General features: G+C 37.8%; 2 protein-coding genes across 2 annotated transcripts in view; one reads left to right on the top strand and one right to left on the bottom strand.

The window, feature by feature from the left end:
- Window positions 1-9,453, bottom strand: part of PLEKHJ1 (pleckstrin homology domain containing J1) — a 37,929-nt gene extending 28,476 nt beyond the window's left edge. Inside the window, exons 1-3 of the mRNA XM_053703076.1 lie at window positions 9,406-9,453; window positions 8,882-9,009; window positions 4,121-4,188 (exon numbers count right to left, since the gene is read on the bottom strand). Coding sequence (XP_053559051.1) covers window positions 4,121-4,188; window positions 8,882-8,975 — 162 coding nt within the window. The 5' untranslated portion in view covers window positions 8,976-9,009; window positions 9,406-9,453. The remainder of the gene's footprint in view (window positions 1-4,120; window positions 4,189-8,881; window positions 9,010-9,405) is intronic.
- Window positions 9,454-9,462: 9 nt separating this feature from the next.
- SF3A2 (splicing factor 3a subunit 2) overlaps window positions 9,463-21,910 on the top strand; it is a 32,582-nt gene continuing 20,134 nt past the window's right edge. The window contains exons 1-4 of the mRNA XM_053703075.1: window positions 9,463-9,556; window positions 11,288-11,451; window positions 17,660-17,731; window positions 19,484-19,530. Coding sequence (XP_053559050.1) covers window positions 11,326-11,451; window positions 17,660-17,731; window positions 19,484-19,530 — 245 coding nt within the window. The 5' untranslated portion in view covers window positions 9,463-9,556; window positions 11,288-11,325. The remainder of the gene's footprint in view (window positions 9,557-11,287; window positions 11,452-17,659; window positions 17,732-19,483; window positions 19,531-21,910) is intronic.

Genomic DNA, 21,910 nt, shown 5'->3' with positions numbered 1-21,910 from the left:
AACTGGTATAAGGAAAAGTTAGTGTAGATTGTATGCATCCCTGAACAGAAGAGTCTTTATTTAGCAATTGCTTGAAGCTTTCAAAACTAGGGCAGAATCTTGTGGAGCGAGGCAGAGAGTTTCACAAGATGGGAGCCAGTCTGGAGAAGTCTTGTAAATGGAAATGTGAGGAGGTAACCAGAGAGGAGGAGAGTAGGAGGTTGTGAGCAGAGCGAAGACGATGGGAGGGAGAGTATCTTGACACAAGGTCTGAGATATAGAGGGGAGCAGTGCAGTTGAGGGCTTTGTATGTCAGAGTCAGAATTTTGTGTTTATTACTGGAGGCAAGAGGAAGCCAGTGAAGGGATTGGCAGAGAGGTGCAGCAGATGAAAAGTAACATGTAAGGAAGATGAGCCTGGCAGAGGTATTCATTATGGATTGTAAAGGAGCTAGACGGCAGCTAGGGAGACCAGAGAGGATGGAGTTGCAGTAGTCAAGGCGGGAAAGGATGAGAGAGTGGATTAAAATCTTAGTTGTGTCTTGTGTAAGGAAATGTCTAATTTTAGAGATATGTTTTTATGGTGGAAGCGGCAGGATTTAGCCAAGGCCTGAATGTGAGAAGTGAAAGAAAGATCTGAGTCAAGTGTGACCCCAAGACATCGGGCATGTGGGGTAGGGGTAATGATGGAGTTGTCGACAGTTATAGAGAGATGGGGGTGGACATTTTAGAAGGGGGGAAAATAAGGAGCTGAGTTTTGGAAAGATTTAGCTTAAGGTAGTGAGAGGACATCCAAGAAGAGATGTGAGAAAGACAGTTAGTGACACGGGTTAGCAAGGAAGGAGATAGGTCTGAAGCAGAGATGTAGATTTGAGTGTCATCGGCATACAAATGATACTGAAACCCGTGGGAATTTATTAGGGAATCTTTCTACTAATCCAACAATGATTGTAGGTGTTAAAGTGAATGTCAATTTTGATGCTAAAGTGCCCGGTTTTTAAAAATTCGATTAAAAACAGGGGCACTTTAATTCATCAAAATTTACATTTCACTCCTGTTGAGGGAAAAAAAACAAAAAAAACTTACCTTTAAATCTTCACAGCAGCTCCAGCTTCCTCCGCCCGTTGCAAAGCCTCTTCCTCTGTCTAAAATGAGGAATCCGGCTTCCTCCAATGGGCTATATAAATGGATCATCTACAAAACATTTATGAATCAGACACGGATTCCACCGGGGGGGAAGCCGTGATTGGAGGATGAACTATACATCATTTCTGACGTCAGAAATGGCTTGCAACGACCAGAGGAAGCTGGAGCTGCTGTGAAGATTAAAAGGTAAGTTTGTTTTCCTCAACAGCAGTAAAATGTAAATTTTGATGAATTAAAGTGCCCCTGTTTTTAATCAAATTTTTAAAAACCGGGCACTTTAGCATCAAAATTGACATTCACTTTAAGAGATGTGATATGGAGGAATAGAAGAAGTTATACAGAAGCGTTAGAATGTGCAGTAGAAAGTGTTTTAATAATGGTTTATATGCTACTTAAAAGGGAAATTATACACTGGATTTTCTTTGCATAAATGTTTTGTAGATGATCCATGTATATAGCCTATACAGCTTCTTTTTTTTTTTTTTTTTATGTATAGATTTGCTTATTTTGTAATAACATTGCGCTGATTTTCAGACTCCTAACCAAGCCCCAAAGTTTTAGAAGTCTACTGATGTATACCTACTCCAGCTTGCTCCTGTTTGTGTAAAGGGTCTTTTCATATGCTGAGTAAAGGGGAGGGGGGGTGTCTGCTGTTTTTTGCTATACAACCACTTTCAGTGGGTGTTCCAGCTACCTTTTAAACAGAGCTAAATTGAGAGCTTCTAAGTAAGTTTTTAAACAGTTTTATACTGGATTTTTATATCAGTATCTGTACATATTATTCTTTATAGTAGTGTCTATTACATGCAGTTATATTAAAACTGGTGTATACTGTCCCTTTAAGGGATTCTTATTGCCTGAGGAGTAAAAAAAGCCCATGCACTGATCAAAATTTGTTTGTTAGCTTTTTACCTTGTATCTCTTTTGACCAACCCCCTCTCACCCCCTACATGGCGGGTAAAGAATGTTTTTTAAGTTGTTTTGTTTCATTCCTTTCTGCAAAATATAACATATTACTTTGTGAGTGGGATATTTATCCCTGCTATTATAGCACATAAAGGGACAGTGTACTGTCAAATTTTCTCCCATATAATATGCAAATGCAAAAATCCCAATGATCCCTTTTACCATCTGAGGTGTAATTGTCTACAAACTGTTCGTTTTTCTATTTTTTTGTCATTTGAAATAACTTTTTTTTGCCTGATGTGCCCACTCCTATATTGTACATTTTTGTAATGAAGGTAAACAAGAAGGCAAAAGAACAAATCACACTCCCAGTGGGGGTGGGAGTGGGAGAGATATACACTAATATGTTAAAATTACAATTGCTCTTAGTATTAGCTTTTGTGTATACACACAGAGATAAGTTAAAGGGACAGTATACACCAATTTTCAAATAAATGCTTGTAATAGACACTACTATAAAGAATAATATGCAGATACTGATATACAAATCCAGTATAAAACAAATAGTTTAAAAACTTACTTAGAAGCTCCCAGTTTAGCATTGTTTAAAAGGTTAGCTGGAACACCCATTGCAAGTGGTTCTATAGCAAAAAAGCAGACCCCTCCCCCTTACTCTGCATATGAAAAGACCCTTTACACAAACAGGAGAAAGCTGGATTAGGTATACATCAGTATTCTCCTAAAACTTTGGGGCTTGGTTAGTAGTCTGAAAATTGGCGCAATGTTATTTAAAAATAAACAAAAACTATACTTTTTGTTTTTAAAAAAACACCTGTATGGGCTATATAAATGGATCATCTACAAAACATTTATGCAAAGAAAAATCTAGTGTATAATGTCCCTTTAAAGAGACAGTCATGTAGTCTAAATAAAACTCCCATGATTCAGATAGGGCGTGTCATTTTAAACAACTTTCCAATTTACTTTGATCACCAATTTTGCTTTGTTCTCTTGGTATGCTTAGTTGAAAGTTAAAGTTAGGAGGTTCATATGCTAATTTCTTAAGACTTTGAAGGCCGCCTCTAATCTGAATGCATTTTGACAGTTTTTCACCACTATAAGGAGTTAGTTCATGTGTTTTATATAGATCACATTGAGCTCACGAACATGAAGTTACCTAGGAGTGAGCACGATTGGCTAAAATGGAAGTCTGTAAAAAGAAATGAAATAAGGGGGCAGTTTGCAGAGGCTTAGATAGAAGGTAATCACAAAGGTTAAACGTCTATTAATATAACTGTGTAGTTATGCAAAACTTTGTAATGGGTAATAAAGGGATTATCTATCTCTTTAAACAACAAACATTCTGGTGTTGACTGTCCCTTTAAAGTGAATGTAAATTTTGATGCTAAAGTGCCCGGTTTTTAAAACTTCGATTAAAAACAGGGGCACTTTAATTCATAAAAATTTTCATTTCACTCCTGTTGTGAAAAAAAACTTACCTTTTAATCTTCACAGCAGCTCCAGCTTCCTCCACCTGTTTCAAAGCCTCTTCCTGGGTCTAAAATGAGGCATCGGCTTCCCCCGGGGGGAAAGCTGTGATTGGAGAATGACCTATCAATCATTTCTGACATCAGAAATGGCTTGTGAGACCGGAGAAATCTGGAGCTGCTGTGAAGTTTAAAAGGTAAGTTTTTTGTCACAACAGGAGTGAAATGTAAATTTTTATGAATTAAAGTGCCCCTGTTTTTAATCAAAGTTTTAAAAACAGGGCACTTTAGCATCAAAATTTACATTCACTTTAAGTATGCTTTTGTGTATAGAGAGCAAGAAAAGGATGTCTGTTCTCTCTGCAACAGTTCTAGGGAGGACTTATAAGTAAAAAAGATGGATGTGACATTCTATGTGGAAAGAGACATAAACCACTAATTGCATGTGATGATCTTGCTGAAAAAGTTAATTATGTACAAAATGTAATTAACAGAATACGTTTTTATACGGTTTGCAGGATTTTATTTAATGGAATTTGTGATAGATTTATATACAAACTTGTCCAATATAAACAGCAACAAAAGATTAATTGACTTCCTTACCTCCTCCTCATCAGTGCGGAAGTAAAAGAGAAAATTTACAACCAATTTCACCAGACGTTTCTTCAGTACTAAAAAGAAAATCAAGACAGAAATATTTATTGCATTAAACGTTAAATTGTAGGTGATCAAAAATATAAAGATTAGCAGCAGTGACTGAACTGAAGAAGAATACATCAATGTACGGTACCGACTGGATCCCAGGCAGGATACAAGGCTCACATAAGTGTGGCACTCCAATAGGAAGACAAAGGTGCTAGCACTATGCTCAAGTTTAAAAATGGTTTATTACAAACAACACATTAAAAACAAAAGCAGTGAGTTAAAACATGGACACCTATTTTAACTCACTGCTTTTGAGAAACCATTTTTAAACTTGAGCATAGTGCTAGCACCTTATTGTCTTCCTATTGGAGTGCCACACTGATGTGAGCCTTGTATCCTGCCTGGGATCCAGTCGGTACCGTAATACCAGGAGAGCGGGTGAGCTGATACACCCCGAGATATCAGCCTGCTACTACCAGCACATTAGGGTGCTATTGCCAAATGCAAGTACCCTTTTGGCTATGGTTTTTACACACACTTCACTCTTTTGGCTCATCTACACATGAGGTGCCCCTCTATTTTGTGCTTTACTTCATAGTTCTGTCCGGAATCATCTGTGAGGAGGAAAGCAGCCACCATGATCCTGTGAAGGTTTCTACATATTGTGGATAGTGCATAGCACTGGCCCTACCTTGGGACAATCATTACACAATTGTATTGTCATAGACAGGAACAGTTGTATAGATCTTTTATGAGTTGTTTCCTTTTATTCTCTTATATACATCATTGTTCACGTTATTTTCTGTGCGCCCCCTCTCCCAGCTGTTCATGGAATTAATTCACTTATACTTAAAATGCAAATATATATTTTTGATTCTATATCTTAGATGCAGCCCTATTTGTAGTCAATGCAGCCACTAGATCTCTGCAAGGGATAGTAAAGTCCAAATTAAACTTTGTGATTCAGATGTGGCACGTCATTTTTAACAACTTTCTAATTTACTTTTATCAAAAAAGTTGCTTGGCTCTCTTGTTATTCTTAGTTGAAATCTAAACCTAGGTAGGCTCATATGCTAATTTCTAAGCCATTGAAGGCCCCCTCTTATCTGAATGCATTTGACAGTTTATCACAGCTAAAGGGCGTTAATTAATGTGCTTCATATAAATAACATTGTGCTCACGCACCTGGAGTTCTTTAAGAGTCATAACTAATTGCCTGAAAATGCAAGTCTGTCAAAAGATCTAAGATAAGGAGGCAGTCAGCAGAAGCTTAGATACAAGGTAATTACAGAGGTTAAAAATATATTTCTGTAACCGTGTTGGTTATGCAAAACTTGGGAATGGCAAATAAAGGGATTATCTATCTTTTTAACCCCTTAACGACCGAGGACGTGCAGGGTACGTCCTCTAAAAAAATGTCAGTTAACGACCAAGGACGTACCCTGCACGTCCTCAGTCTGGAAAGCAGCTGGAAGCGATCCTGCTCGCTTCCAGCTGCTTTCCGGTTATTGCAGCGATGCCTCGATATGGAGGCATCCTGCAATAACCCTGCATGGCCATCCGATGCAGAGAGAGCCACTCTGTTGCCCACTCTGCACTGGACATCGATGGCCGGTATCGTTGGTGGGTGGGCAGCCATCGATGGGCCCTGTAATGTGGAGGGGGTGGGGGCGTGCGCACGGGGGGCGGGTGTGTGCATGGGGGGGGGGGGGAGCGGGGGGGAACCGCTACACTACAGAAAATGTTTATCTAAATAAGAGGGAGAAAAGGGGGGGGGGGGGATTTTAAAAATCTAAAAAAAATTTAAGGGATCCTGGAGGGGAGCTACACTACAGAATGGAATTTTTTTAAAAAAACAATTTTTTTTTTCTAAACTGGGTACTAGCCAGTACCCAAGATGGCGCCCATTAAGGCAGAGGGGGAGGGTTAGAGAGCTGTTTGGTGGGGGATCCTACACAGCAGCATATGTAAATATGCTTAAAAAAAAAAACACACAAAAAAGCCCAAATATACCTTTTATTTTAGTACTGGCAGAGTTTCTGCCAGTACTTAAGATGGCGGGGACAATTGTAGGGTGGGGGAGGGAAGAGAGTTGTTTGGGAGGGATCAGGGGGTCTGATGTTTCAGGTGGGAGGCTGATCTCTACACTAAAGCTAAAATTAACCCTGCAAGCTCCCTACAAGCTACCTAATTAACCCCTTCACTGCTAGCCATAATACACGTGTGATGCGCAGCGGCATTTAGCGGCCTTCTAATTACCAAAAAGCAACGCCAAAGCCATATATGTCTGCTATTTCTGAACAAAGGGGATCCCAGAGAAGCATTTACAACCATTTGTGCCATAATTGCACAAGCTGTTTGTAAATAATTTCAGTGAGAAACCTAAAGTTTGTGAAAAAAGAGAGTTTTTTTTATTTGATCGCATTTGGCGGTGAAATGGTGGCATGAATTATACCAAAATGGGCCTAGATCAATACTTGGGGTTGTCTACTACACTACACTAAAGCTAAAATTACCCCAAAAAGCTCCCTACATGCTCCCTAATTAACCCCTTCACTGCTGGGCATAATACACGTGTGGTGCGCAGTGGCATTTAGCGGCCTTCTAATTAACAAAAAGCAACGCCAAAGCCATATATGTCTGCTATTTCTGAACAAAGGGGATTCCAGAGAAGAATTTACAACCATTTATGCCATAATTGCACAAGCTGTTTATAAATAATTTCAGTGAGAAACCGAAAGTTTGTGAAAAAATTTGTGAAAAAGTGAACGATTTTTTGTATTTGATCGCATTTGGCGGTGAAATGGTGGCATGAAATATACCAAAATGGGCCTAGATCAATACTTTGGGTTGTCTACTAAAAAAAAATATATATACATGTCAATGGATATTCAGGGATTCCTGAAAGATATTAGTGTTCTAATGTAACTAGCGCTAATTTTGGGGAAAAAAATGGTTTGGAAATAGCAAAGTGCTACTTGTATTTATGGACCTATAACTTACAAAAAAAGCAAAGAACATGTAAACATTGGGTATTTCTAAACTCAGGACAAAATTTAGAAACTATTTAGCATGGGTGTTTTTTGGTGGTTGTAGATGTGTAACAGATTTTGGGGGTCAAAGTTAGAAAAAGTGGGGTTTTTTTTTCCATTTTACCTCATATTTTATAAAAATGTTTATAGTAAATTATAAGATAAGATGAAAATAATGGTATCTTTAGAAAGTCCATTTAGTGGCGAGAAAAACGGTATTTAATATGTGTGGGTACAGTAAATGAGTAAGAGGAAAATTACAGCTAAACACAAACACCTCAAAAATGTAAAAATAGCCTTGGTCCCAAACGGACAGAAAATGGAAAAGTGCTGTGGTCATTAAGGGGTTAAACAATAACATGTTTGGTGTTTACTATCCCTTTAAGTGGAAAGTTGTTTATAAGTAAATGCTCTATCTGAATCATGGATTTTTTTTTATTGCATTTCATGTCCCTTTAAAGGGACAGTAAACACCACTAACATCTCTATTTATTCTCAAAATATATAACTAATGAACCATTATACACATACCCCCAATAGTCAATAACTTCATCATCCATAGTTATCGTATAACTTTTGTTGTCCAAAATGGCCCCCAAACTCCTCCTCCCTGTACCTTCTTCATCCCTGTGCATATTTTTTTCCCCATACCTCTGCTCGTTCACGATGCTTTCAAATGTGTCATCACGCAGTAAAGATGACATATCGGCATTACTGGCACTGCAATGCACACCACAATTATGTTCCCTAGCTTCCTTACCGGATGTGCCTAATTTTATGAGGAAAAAATAGATACCCTGTTTACTTCTCTGTGCCGGCTGTAAATGAAAGCACAGAGATGTAGTTATCCGATGGTTCGGGATTATTTGTTCCCCCTGGACATGCGCAAATTAGGCAGGTGATGTGTGATACAATACGATGATGCAAGCGCTAGAGCCCATGAACGGAAAACAGATTTGCATGTCGCATACTACAGGGGCATGTAGAATAACAACTAGCAAGAAGTATCCTTAGGGGCTGAGTTTGGGGGCCATTTTTAACGGTCTGGATGCACTGTTTCAAATGATTGTGATAAATCCAAAAAACAGCAGCACCACTAGATATGCATCAAAATCCTTTAATTGTTGAGACATCACATAAAACAACGACGTTTCGGTCACCAACTGACCTTAATCATGATTAACGTTGTTGTTTTATGTGATGTCTCAACAATAAAAGGATTTTGATGCATATCTAGTGGTGCTGCTGTTTTTTGGATTTACTGGAGTTGTCTGGGATCTGTGCAGGGTCCTTACAGCGTGCACCTTGACATTTGGCACTGAGTGCTGGGCTATACTTTTAATTTTGTTCAAATGATTGTGAGACAGAATGCGATCTGAAGAGGAATATTAATGCCTTGCAGACTGCTCAGCAGGATCAGAACTATTGAATAAGGTAAATTTAGAAGCAGTGTTTACTGTCCCTTTAACTGCGAAGACTTGCAGGGTTAGTAGTGCTAAAATTACAAGCATGAAATGTTTGCACTATTATGGCAATTTAGTGTTGATGACACTGGGTTAAAACAATCAAATGTATATATGTTGAATAGTTTAGTTTACTACATGAGATCTTATTTGGTCATTCTTGTTTTTTTTTTATTCTAATCTCAAGCGATGCAATATTTTAATACAGTTTAAGTGTCACTCACCACTTCCTTTTTTGGGGCCTCTCATACTCAACTCTGCTGCTTTCTCAGCTCTCTGCCTTGAAAGGGACAACAGCTCCTTTTCATTATAACGCATTCTAAGCCTGTTTCATGACACGGGAGCAGTATAACTTGAATAAAAAGTAAACAGATCATTAATTGACAAATATAATAGACACACCCACACACTACAGTTCAGAAATGCGGACAATTTCCTACATTATAAAAGGTAATAACACAACACCGCCATCTCACTAGCCATGTTATGTAAAAAAAAAAAAAAAATATTAAATGTTTAGAGGCCCCAGCTATTAGTAAAAGGAAACTAACGACTTGAGCACTATAAGAGGGACATGAGAATAAACCTTAAAACCGAACAAAACCATGCGCATTTGGATTGCTTTATAGAAAGCGGTGGCAATGAAAAAAAACTATTCATAACTATTATATTGGTGCGCATTTACACATTAGACATTAAACCTAAGCAAACCAATCGTATCTCCTATGAAACTATAGAAACAACTCACATTATCTGTCCGGAACCAAAACCTGTGTGTGTGTAAATAAAGTTTTTGTTGTTGCCACTGAAACAAAACGTCAGTTCCGGTTTATACTATGTAGTTCATTTCCGGTTGTGTGGAAAGTGCGTTTGGAACCTCGACCGGGAGGAGAGAAGCGGTAATTGGAATAATAATAATAATTATTATTATTATTATTATTTACAACTTTGATAGCAAACTGTATGCACTTAGCTAAAAAGTTGCGTACGATGGGAAACGTGGAAAGAATGTGAGGAGAGTGCACGATAAAGGCGAGGGTTTGTTTAAAATGATAAATGAAGGTAGAAGAATAAAGTTCTGAGGTTTTGAGCCCCAAATAACAGACTTTACGTTGCTCGTCAAAATTAGTAACTCCATTTATTATTCAGCATGTCAGTCCTCCAAGGTGGCCTTTACTAAATTTACTAGTTCACGTTTACCACATTTACTGACACGTTGGATGATGAATGGAAGTTTTAGTCTGGTTTATTAATTAATGCTAGTAGACACCATCTAGAAGATACATCTCTGCTAAAGTGTGCAATGGGATAAGATGGCGCAATAATAATTGCTTCTCAGCTAAGTAGATTTTAACCTGGCATTGTAAATATCATATACTGTATGTGTGAATTAGGTAGTTTATGTAAAAATACAGCGCACTGAGTGCAGGTATATTATTAGCTACAACAATATAGATTTATACAATGTTTCTTTTTTTTGCACAAGAAACAGGAAAGACTGCAACAAGCTATATGCGATACTCGTGCTGATTTTATAAGACTATGCCACATATGTATACTAAATCAAGGCTCAAAATTCCCACTAGCCATTGGCGAGTGGAAATTTAACAATGGCAAGTGAAAGATAATGCGCAAATCAAAATTCATTCACTTTCCAAAGATTTGTGGTGTTTTGTAAGTAGAAAAGCAAGCACATTGTATTTCCACAATGTACTTTCTTATTGCAGCACTTTGTCACACATTTTGGACTAAGTACTAAAACTAGTAGCTAAAGGGATATTATAAATCCTTGAATGGGCAAAGATATTTTATTCCTCTAGGGCTATAGAGACCCCATTAGGGCTTAGGCTGTTACTTCTGAAAGGGTTAAATAGTGCAGAGACAGAGAGAGTGGAGATGAAAAATGAAAGCAGAGAAGAAAATAGAGTTGAGAGGGTGGAGAGAAAGAATGAAGAGATATGAGAGAGGGAGAATATATAGCTTTGGAGAGAAGGGAGAGGGAAAGAATGAGCAACAAAGAGGACGGAGTGGAGAAATTAAGTTGAGAGATAATTATTAGAACAAAATCTCCAGGTCTTTTATGACCTTCCATGACTGTCATGCGCTCTCTCTCTAAACTCTCTGTGAGTGTGGTGTGGGCGGCTAGTGTGTGGGATCAGATGTGGTGAGTGACATTTTGGCTTGGCTAGTAGATTAGGACTGGACATTTTGAGCCCTGTACTAGATACACCACCTCGTCTGGGCTGCAGTGGTTTGAGAATTTTAAATACCATATGACCTAAAACAAGATGGATTTAAAATAGTTTGCAAATATTTTTTATGTATACTCTAGTAAATGGTTTTTCTGTCTTAATGAATCTGTTGAAAAACATAGTTTCATTAGTGTTTATATCCTGCATTGTAGCGGCACTATTACTTTAGCAATAAATACACCTATTTATCATAGATAGTGTAACTGTTTATACTATTATGTTCTATGAATGCTGCTGTATATTTTAATTACAAATAAGTTCCATTTAGTTTATATTATAAAGATACTGCTTTATGCCTGTGTTATTTTATGTATATAAGTAGTATTCATTACATTGGTAATCAATTAATCTATCCTGATTTAATTCTCTGTCCTCCAGGTTTCTAGTCTGACTCCGCTCTCCTCCCCAATTTAACCATGGATTTTCAACACAGAGCCGGTGGCAAGACTGGGAGTGGAGGGGTAGCATCTTCCTCTGAAAGCAACAGGGACAGAAGAGAACGTCTCAGGCAATTAGCCTTAGAGACTATTGACATTAACAAGGTAGACGGGGGTGTTTTTTTTATTTATATATATATATATATATATATATTAAATATAATTTCTTTCATGTAATTAACAAGAGTCCATGAGCTAGTGACGTATGGGATATACATTCCTACCAGGAGGGGCAAAGTTTCCCAAACCTTAAAATGCCTATAAATACACCCCTCACCACACCCACAAATCAGTTTTTACAAACTTTGCCTCCAAGGGAGGTGGTGAAGTAAGTTTGTGCTAGATTCTACGTTGATATGCGCTCCGCAGCAAGTTGGAGCCCGGTTTTCCTCTCAGCGTGCAGTGAATGTCAGAGGGATGTGAGGAGAGTATTGCCTATTGAATGCAGTGATCTCCTTCTACGGGGTCTATTTCATAAGGTTCTCTGTTATCGGTCGTAGAGATTCATCTCTTACCTCCCTTTTCAGATCGACGATATACTCTTATATTTACCATTTCCTCTACTGATTCTCGTTTCAGTACTGGTTTGGCTTTCTACAAACATGTAGATGAGTGTCCTGGGGTAAGTAAGTCTTATTTTCTGTGACACTCTAAGCTATGGTTGGGCACTTTATTTATAAAGTTCTAAATATATGTATTCAAACATTTATTTGCCTTGACTCAGAATGTTCAACTTTCCTTATTTCCAGACAGTCAGTTTCATATTTGGGATTATGCTTTAAATTATCATATTTTGTCTTACCTCAAAAATTTGACTTTTTTCCCTGTGGGCTGTTAGGCTCGCGGGGGCTGAAAATGCTTCATTTTATTGCGTCATTTTTGGCGCGGATTTTTTTGGCGCAAAAATTCATTTCCGTTTCCGGCGTCATACGTGTCGCCGGAAGTTGCATCATTTTTTGACGTTATTTTGCGCCAAAAATGTCGGCGTTCCGGATGTGGCGTCATTTTTGGCGTCAAAAGCATTTAGGCGCCAAATAATGTGGGCGTCTTATTTGGCGCCAAAAAATATGGGCGTCGCTTTTGTCTCCACATTATTTCAGTCTCATTTTCATTTGCTTCTGGTTGCTAGAAGCTTGATGTTTGGCATTTTTTTCCCATTCCTGAAACTGTCTTATAAGGAATTTGATTTATTTTGCTTTATATGTTGTTTTTTCTCTTACATATTGCAAGATGTCTCACGTTGCATCTGAGCCAGAAGATACTACAGGAAAACCACTGCCTGCTGGATCTACCAAAGCTAAGTGTATCTGCTGTAAACTTTTGGTAGCTATTTCTCCAGCTGTTGTTTGTATTAATTGTCATGACAAACTTGTTAAAGCAGATAATATTTCCTTTAGTGATGTACCATTGCCTGTTGCAGTTCCCTCAACATCTAAGGTGCAGAATGTTCCTGATAACATAAGAGATTTTGTTTCTGAATCCATAAAGAAGGCTTTGTCTGTTATTTCTCCTTCTAGTAAACGTAAAAAGTCTTTTAAATCTTCTCTCTCTACAGATGAATTTTTAAATGAACACCATCATTCTGATTCTTTGGACTCTTCTAGTTCAGAGGATTCTGTCTCAGAGATTGATGCTGATAAATCTTCATATTTATTTAAGATGGAATTTATTCGCTCTTTTCTTAAAGAAGTACTAATTGCTTTAGAAATAGAGGATTCTAGTCCTCTTGATACTAATTCTATACGTTTGGATAAGGTTTTTAAAGCTCCTGCGGTTATTCCAGAAGTCTTTCCTGTTCCTAATGCTATTTCTGCAGTAATTGCTAAGGAATGGGATAAATTGGGTAATTCATTTACTCCTTCTAAACGTTTTAAGCAATTATATCCTGTTCCGCCTGACAGGTTAGAATTTTGGGACAAAATCCCTAAAGTTGATGGGGCTATTTCTACCCTTGCTAAACGTACTACCATTCCTACGTCAGATGGTACCTCGTTTAAGGATCCTTTAGATAGAAAAATTGAATCTTTTCTAAGAAAAGCTTATCTATGTTCAGGTAATCTTCTTAGACCTGCTATATCATTGGCTGATGTTGCTGCAGCTTCAACTTTTTGGTTGGAAACTCTAGCGCAACAAGTAACAAATCGTGATTCTCATGATATTATTATTCTTCTCCAGCATGCTAATAATTTCATCTGTGATGCCATTTTTGATATTATTAGAGTTGATGTTAGATTTATGTCTCTGGCTATCTTAGCCAGAAGAGCTTTATGGCTTAAGACTTGGAATGCTGATATGGCTTCTAAATCAACTCTACTTTCCATTTCTTTCCAGGGAAACAAATTATTTGGTTCTCAGTTGGATTCTATTATTTCAACTGTTACTGGTGGGAAAGGAACTTTTTTACCACAGGATAAAAAATCTAAAGGTAAAAACAGGGCTAACAATCGTTTTCGTTCCTTTCGTTTCAACAAAGAACAAAAGCCTGATCCTTCGTCCTCAGGAGCAGTTTCAGTTTGGAAACCATCTCCAGTCTGGAATAAATCCAAGCCTGCTAGAAAGGCAAAGCCTGCTTCTAAGTTCACATGAAGGTACGGCCCTCATTCCAGTTCAGCTGGTAGGGGGCAGGTTACGTTTTTTCAAAGAAATTTGGATCAAATCTGTTCACAATCTTTGGATTCAGAACATTGTTTCAGAAGGGTACAGAATTGGTTTCAAGATGAGACCTCCTGCAAAGAGATTTTCTCTTTCCCATGTCCCAGTAAATCCAGTGAAAGCTCAAGCATTTCTGAATTGTGTTTCAGATCTAGAGTTGGCTGGAGTAATTATGCCAGTTCCAGTTCCGGAACAGGGGATGGGGTTTTATTCAAATCTCTTCATTGTACCAAAGAAGGAGAATTCCTTCAGACCAGTTCTGGATCTAAAATTATTGAATCGTTATGTAAGGATACCAACGTTCAAGATGGTAACTGTAAGGACTATATTGCCTTTTGTTCAGCAAGGGAATTATATGTCCACAATAGATTTACAGGATGCATATCTGCATATTCCGATTCATCCAGATCATTATCAGTTCCTGAGATTCTCTTTTCTAGACAAGCATTACCAATTTGTGGCTCTACCGTTTGGCCTTGCTACAGCTCCAAGAATTTTCACAAAGATTCTCGGTGCCCTTCTGTCTGTAATCAGAGAACAGGGTATTGTGGTATTTCCTTATTTGGACGATATCTTGGTACTTGCTCCGTCTTTACATTTAGCAGAGTCTCATACGAATCGACTTGTGTTGTTTCTTCAAGATCATGGTTGGAGGATCAATTTACCAAAAAGTTCTTTGATTCCTCAAACAAGGGTAACCTTTCTGGGTTTCCAGATAGATTCAGTGTCCATGACTCTGTCTTTAACAGACAAGAGACGTCTAAAATTGATTACAGCTTGTCGAAACCTTCAGTCACAATCATTCCCTTCGGTAGCCTTATGCATGGAAATTCTAGGTCTTATGACTGCTGCATCGGACGCGATCCCCTTTGCTCGTTTTCACATGCGACCTCTTCAGCTCTGTATGCTGAACCAATGGTGCAGGGATTACACGAAGATATCTCAATTAATATCTTTAAAACCGATTGTTCGACACTCTCTAACGTGGTGGACAAATCACCATCGTTTAATTCAGGGGGCTTCTTTTGTTCTTCCGACCTGGACTGTAATTTCAACAGATGCAAGTCTCACAGGTTGGGGAGCTGTGTGGGGATCTCTGACGGCACAAGGAGTTTGGGAATCTCAGGAGGTGAGATTACCGATCAATATTTTGGAACTCCGTGCAATTTTCAGAGCTCTTCAGTTTTGGCCTCTTCTGAAGAGAGAATCGTTCATTTGTTTTCAGACAGACAATGTCACAACTGTGGCATACATCAATCATCAAGGAGGGACTCACAGTCCTCTGGCTATGAAAGAAGTATCTCGAATTTTGGTTTGGGCGGAATCCAGCTCCTGTCTAATCTCTGCGGTTCATATCCCAGGTGTAGACAATTGGGAAGCGGATTATCTCAGTCGCCAAACGTTGCATCCGGGCGAATGGTCTCTTCACCCAGAGGTATTTCTTCAGATTGTTCAATTGTGGGGGCTCCCAGAGATAGATCTGATGGCCTCTCATCTAAACAAGAAACTTCCCAGGTATCTGTCCAGATCCCGGGATCCTCAGGCGGAGGCAGTGGATGCATTATCACTTCCTTGGAAGTATCATCCTGCCTATATCTTTCCGCCTCTAGTTCTTCTTCCAAGAGTAATCTCCAAGATTCTGAGGGAATGCTCGTTTGTTCTGCTAATAGCTCCGGCATGGCCTCACAGGTTTTGGTATGCGGATCTTGTCCGGATGGCATCTTGCCAGCCATGGACTCTTCCGTTAAGACCAGACCTTCTGTCACAAGGTCCTTTTTTCCATCCGGATCTGAAATCCTTAAATTTAAAGGTATGGAGATTGAACGCTTGATTCTTGGTCATAGAGGTTTCTCTGACTCCGTGATTAATACTATGTTACAGGCTCGTAAATCTGTATCTCGAGAGATATATTATAGAGTCTGGAAGACTTATATTTCATGGTGTCTTTCTCATCATTTTTCTTGGCATTCTTTTAGAATACCGAGAATTTTACAATTTCTTCAGGATGGTTTGGATAAGGGTTTGTCCGCAAGTTCTTTGAAAGGACAAATCTCTGCTCTTTCTGTTCTTTTTCACAGAAAGATTGCTATTCTTCCTGATATTCATTGTTTTGTACAAGCTTTGGTTCGTATAAAACCTGTCATTAAGTCAATTTCTCCTCCTTGGAGTTTGAATTTGGTTCTGGGAGCTCTTCAAGCTCCTCCGTTTGAACCTATGCATTCATTGGACATTAAATTACTTTCTTGGAAAGTTTTGTTCCTTTTGGCCATCTCTTCTGCTAGAAGAGTTTCTGAATTATCTGCTCTTTCGTGTGAGTCTCCTTTTCTGATTTTTCATCAGGATAAGGCGGTGTTGCGAACTTCTTTTGAATTTTTACCTAAAGTTGTGAATTCCAACAACATTAGTAGAGAAATTGTGGTTCCTTCATTATGTCCTAATCCTAAGAATTCTAAGGAGAAATCATTGCATTCTTTGGATGTTGTTAGAGCTTTGAAATATTATGTTGAAGCTACGAAATCTTTCCGTAAGACTTCTAGTCTATTTGTTATCTTTTCCGGTTCTAGGAAAGGCCAGAAAGCTTCTGCCATTTCTTTGGCATCTTGGTTGAAATCTTTAATTCATCTTGCCTATGTTGAGTCGGGTAAAACTCCGCCTCAAAGAATTACAGCTCATTCTACTAGGTCAGTATCTACTTCCTGGGCGTTTAGGAATGAAGCTTCGGTTGACCAGATCTGCAAAGCAGCAACTTGGTCTTCTTTGCATACTTTTACTAAATTCTACCATTTTGATGTATTTTCTTCTTCTGAAGCAGTTTTTGGTAGAAAAGTTCTTCAGGCAGCGGTTTCAGTTTGAATCTTCTGCTTATGTTTTTTGTTAAACTTTATTTTGGGTGTGGATTATTTTCAGCAGGAATTGGCTGTCTTTATTTTATCCCTCCCTCTCTAGTGACTCTTGTGTGGAAAGATCCACATCTTGGGTAGTCATTATCCCATACGTCACTAGCTCATGGACTCTTGTTAATTACATGAAAGAAAACATAATTTATGTAAGAACTTACCTGATAAATTCATTTCTTTCATATTAACAAGAGTCCATGAGGCCCACCCTTTTTTGTGGTGGTTATGATTTTTTTGTATAAAGCACAATTATTCCAATTCCTTATTTTATATGCTTCGCACTTTTTCTTATCACCCCACTTCTTGGCTATTCGTTAAACTGATTTGTGGGTGTGGTGAGGGGTGTATTTATAGGCATTTTAAGGTTTGGGAAACTTTGCCCCTCCTGGTAGGAATGTATATCCCATACGTCACTAGCTCATGGACTCTTGTTAATATGAAAGAAATGAATTTATCAGGTAAGTTCTTACATAAATTATGTTTTTTTGTACAATGCTTTAGTATCTCCCTAGCGTTAAAATGCAATACATATTCCGTGATCAATATTTATATTTCACAATATAATCGTTTATTTTGAGCCTGCTGAAAGGTAATTAGTACAGATCATCAATACAACATATGTTTTGTTTGGGCTCCCCCCCCCCAGCACACTTAAATTAGATTTACAACATGTGTATGTTCACTATGGGAGGGAAGTCAATACAATATCAGGTAAATGTATTTGCTTGGTGACTGAGATACCTGTACATATTTTGTTTTCACAGGATCCCTATTTTATGAAGAATCACTTGGGCTCTTATGAGTGCAAACTATGTCTCACTTTACATAATAATGAGGTGAGTTGAATTCTGTCAATGCTGATCGGACAAACAAGGATTTTGACTGCAGATTAAAACCAAAATGTACACGCATGGTTTAATGCTCATACTGCTTTATGCACATTTTAACTTTGTAATTGGTGTCTTTAATGCATTTAATCCATTGGAAAAAAAGGTTTACTGTCTCTTTAAGCCAAAGCTGTTTTAAAGGGATAGTAGATACCAAAAATGTTATTGTTTAAAAAGATAGACGGTTTTGCATAACCAATACTGTTATAGAAATATACCTTTTACCTCTGTAATTACCTTGTATCTAAGCTTTTGCTGACTGCCTCCTTATCTCAGATCTTTTGACAGACTTCCATTTCAGGCAATTAGTGCTGACTCTTAAATGACTTCATGTACATGAGCACAATGTTATTTATATGAAACACATGAACTCCCTCTAGCTGTGAAAAACTGTCAAATGCATTCAGATAAGAGGCGGCCTTCAAGGGCTTAAAAAAATAGCATATGAGCCTACCTAGGTTTACATTTCATATAATAGAACAAAGCAAATTTGATGATAAAAGTAAATTAGAAAGCAGTTAAAAATTACATGAATTATATGAATCATCAAAGTTTAATTTAATTTACTATCCCTTTAAATGTAATACTAGCAGAAGTATTCATTTGTATTGACAACTCCCACAGTTGCATTTGAAGAGAGGCAAGCTTTTAAACCTTGAAATTAATCAAATAGGTTTATTCAGCTAAAAATAATATTTAAGTACAATATATTTTGAACTGCCTTAAAGGGACAGTCAAGTCCCAAAAAAACTTCCATGATTCAAATAGGGCATGTAATTTTAAACTTTCTAATTTACTTTTATCACCAATTTTGCTTTATTCTCTTGGTATTCTTAGTTGAAAGCTAAACCTAGGAGGTTCATATGCTCATTTCTTAGACTTTGAAGGCTGCCTCTAATCTAAATGCATTTTGATAGTTTTTCCCACTAGAGGGCATTAGTTCACGTGTTTCATATAGATAACATTGAGCTCATGCAAGTGAATTTACCATGGAGTCAGCTCTGATTGACTAAAATGCAAGTCTGTCAAAATAACTGAAATAAGGGGGCAGTCTGCTGAGGCTTAGATACAAGGTAATTACAGAGGTAAAGCGTTTATAATTATAACTGTGTTGGTTATGCAAAACTGGGGAATTGGTAATTAAAGGACCAGTAAACACAGTAGATTTGCATAATCAACAAATGCAAGATAACACGACAATACAATAGCATATACTCAATTTCAAATGAGTAGTAGATTTTTTTTGTAACAAATTTCAGTTATGTCTATTTCCACTCCCCCTGTACCATGTGATAGCAATCAGCCAATCACAAATGCATATACATATAGTCTGTGAATTCTTGCACATGCTCAGTAGGAGCTGGTGACTCAAAGTGTAAATATAAAAGACTGCACATTTTTTTTAATGGAAGTAAATTGGAAAGTTGTTTAAAATTACATGCTGTATCTGAATCATGAAAATTTAATTTGACCGGAGTGTCCCTTTAAGGGATTATCTTTTAAAACAACAAAAATCTGGTGTTGACTGTCCCTTTAAGACATAACAATAAAGTGTGTATTCATTTTTAAAGTTGTGGTTGCATTAGAAGTTGGTAGAGAGTAGTACAAATGAATTGCTGTGTGGATTGTTAATTTTGAACCACATTTGGTAGCAAAATAGTTTTGTCCGCATTTCTTACTTTAGTTTTACTTATTTTACAGGGAAGTTACTTGGCGCACACACAAGGGAAAAAACACCAGACCAACTTGTAAGTTTTGACTAAATGGAGCTTTGTAAATGGGGTAACAATTTAGTCCTGAATGACAATAGGAATGTATAGGTTTACTTCTGACACATGCATTTCAATCCATAACCTACCACAGCATTCAGTAAAAATACATGTGGCAGTCCGAGGATTGTTATCAAGGTATTAATGCTGACTACTGTCAGTAGTATGCAGATTTCTATTCTTGGGTAGTTTATTGGCTCATATTGCAGGGTGTCCCTTTTTATAGTTCAAATTATACAAAGACTGTGTCAGAATAATCTAGATTTTACTAGACACACAGACAAATATTTTGCGTTACCATTCCTTTACTGCTCATTTGAAGCTTTTAAAAGCCTAAACATTAGGATGAAATAGTAAAACTGGATGAAATAGTAAAACATTATCAAGGTAAGCAATAGTGTTAACCACAGAGTTATGAAAATAGCGATACCCTATCATTCTTTACTCTTTGATGTGAAGTCTCAGGAAATTAATTAAAATTGGAACAGATCTTCCTATAAATTAGCAAACAAAAATAAAAGGATCCAACAGATAAATCCCAACAGTAATTTGATAGAAAATCTTCTAATCTGGTTAAAACAAGTTGGAGAAGACTGATCCTGTGACCGAGGTGGGACTTCCATTGGGGGAGGAGCATTGTAGAGGTCAGTTACATGTTGGCATGGTAGTCGAACGCCGGTTCATCATCTCGCCACTTACCCCTGAGAGCTTTAAGGTTTTTTTTTTTCTTGTGGCACTCTGCGAGGCTAGCTCCGCCTGAGTTGGAAGTCCTTTAAGCCGTCCTGGGTTGCGGTGCATCCGCAGATGTTTTAATCCAATCTCAGGGTATAACCTTGCAAGCTGTCTCCAGGAGGAAACATGGTTGTTACTGCAGCAAGTCGTGTTGGAGGAGCTGTGCCCCTAATTCAGGTGTTCGGTTGGTTAGTAAAGGTCAGCCATTACCACGGAGGAACGCTGCAGAGGTCCTGGGCTGAAAAAGGTTGTGGATAGAGGGACTCGAAATAAGCCCTATTCCTAGTAAGTCAAGTTGTTCCATACGAAGAGCTGTTGGTAAAGGATAAAGGAAATTACACGGAGCAGCAGTTTGGGCGATACTTTGTTGCCGCTGGCAGCTTTAGTATTGCTACAGCTCGATCGGGGCTACTGTATAAGAAGCTGATCCTCTGGGAGTGCTGTCTGAGCAAATAATTTTTTTTTTTATTTAAAAAAGGGCTTCAGAGCTCCCCTTTGCTGATGCAGGACCTGGTAATAAAGGTTGCCAGTATTTGCAACCGGTTTTTCATACGGAAATACGCTTGTCCGCATATGGTGGACGTACAGGAGTCCGGTAAAAGCATCTGCATTCTATCCAAGAACTGGTCCTGGAAATAGTCTGGCAAAAGTTTATTCTTGTGTGTGGGCTGTTTGGAGCTGTAGGGGACGCTTTCTGGTATAGATTCCAGCGGTCTGCTGAGCGAGTAGGCTGGTTGATATTCTGCCGTATAGACGGCTCCCTGGAAACAAAACTGCCTGCATGAGACACACTGTAAAGGGCGAGAGGGTATGCAAGTGAAGCAAACTTGTTGTTCTTAGAATTATGTAACTGCTATATGGGACATATCTATCTGTGACATTCTTAATGTTTAAAATTGCAAATGGGGTATAATATAACCCAGTAATAGGCAATAAGGAGAAGTAAGAGAAAAAGAGAGAGAAAGGAAATAGAAAGGGAAAATAATTCTTATATTGAGGTGTATATTGTTAGGATTTTTATATATGCAGACACCGCTGAAATCAATTACTTGCTATGGTTTTGTTCTAAAATTGCTCCCCTTTTGCATATGTGCTACTGTTGGCTAATGGGGAACAAACTGTGTCCTCTTTTTCAATTAGCTTGTCTAAATCTTGCCAGCACAAGCTATCGATCCTGTCACATATAGGGCATACTTAAGTACTTTTTACACAGGCCTGTATCACGTTTAATTGGTTTTAGGTAATCACTTTGCTAATTTATCTCCTGGTGAGGATTTTGTAGCCTTTTTTTGAGTACTGCACAAGGGATAAAGGAAAAGGGGAAAGGAAAAAAGAAGCATAAAAAAGGGGGATTTTATATATATATATATATATATATATATATATATATATATATATATATATATATATATATATATATATATATATATATATATATATATATATATATATATGCACTATACTGATTTTTTTTTTGCACGTTTGTGGTTTCTATATTTCCAGCTATGCCAATAGCTTGAATCTTATTTGTGTTCATTTTTTGACACAATTATACACTGTATATTATATGGAAAAAATTGTCTCATAGGTGAAACTCACTTCACCTAGAATGCCTGTGAAAGCCAAA

This window comes from Bombina bombina, chromosome 2 (assembly GCF_027579735.1).
Source record: "Bombina bombina isolate aBomBom1 chromosome 2, aBomBom1.pri, whole genome shotgun sequence".
NCBI lineage: Eukaryota > Metazoa > Chordata > Amphibia > Anura > Bombinatoridae > Bombina > Bombina bombina.
This window is presented reverse-complemented; position numbering and strand designations above follow the sequence as displayed.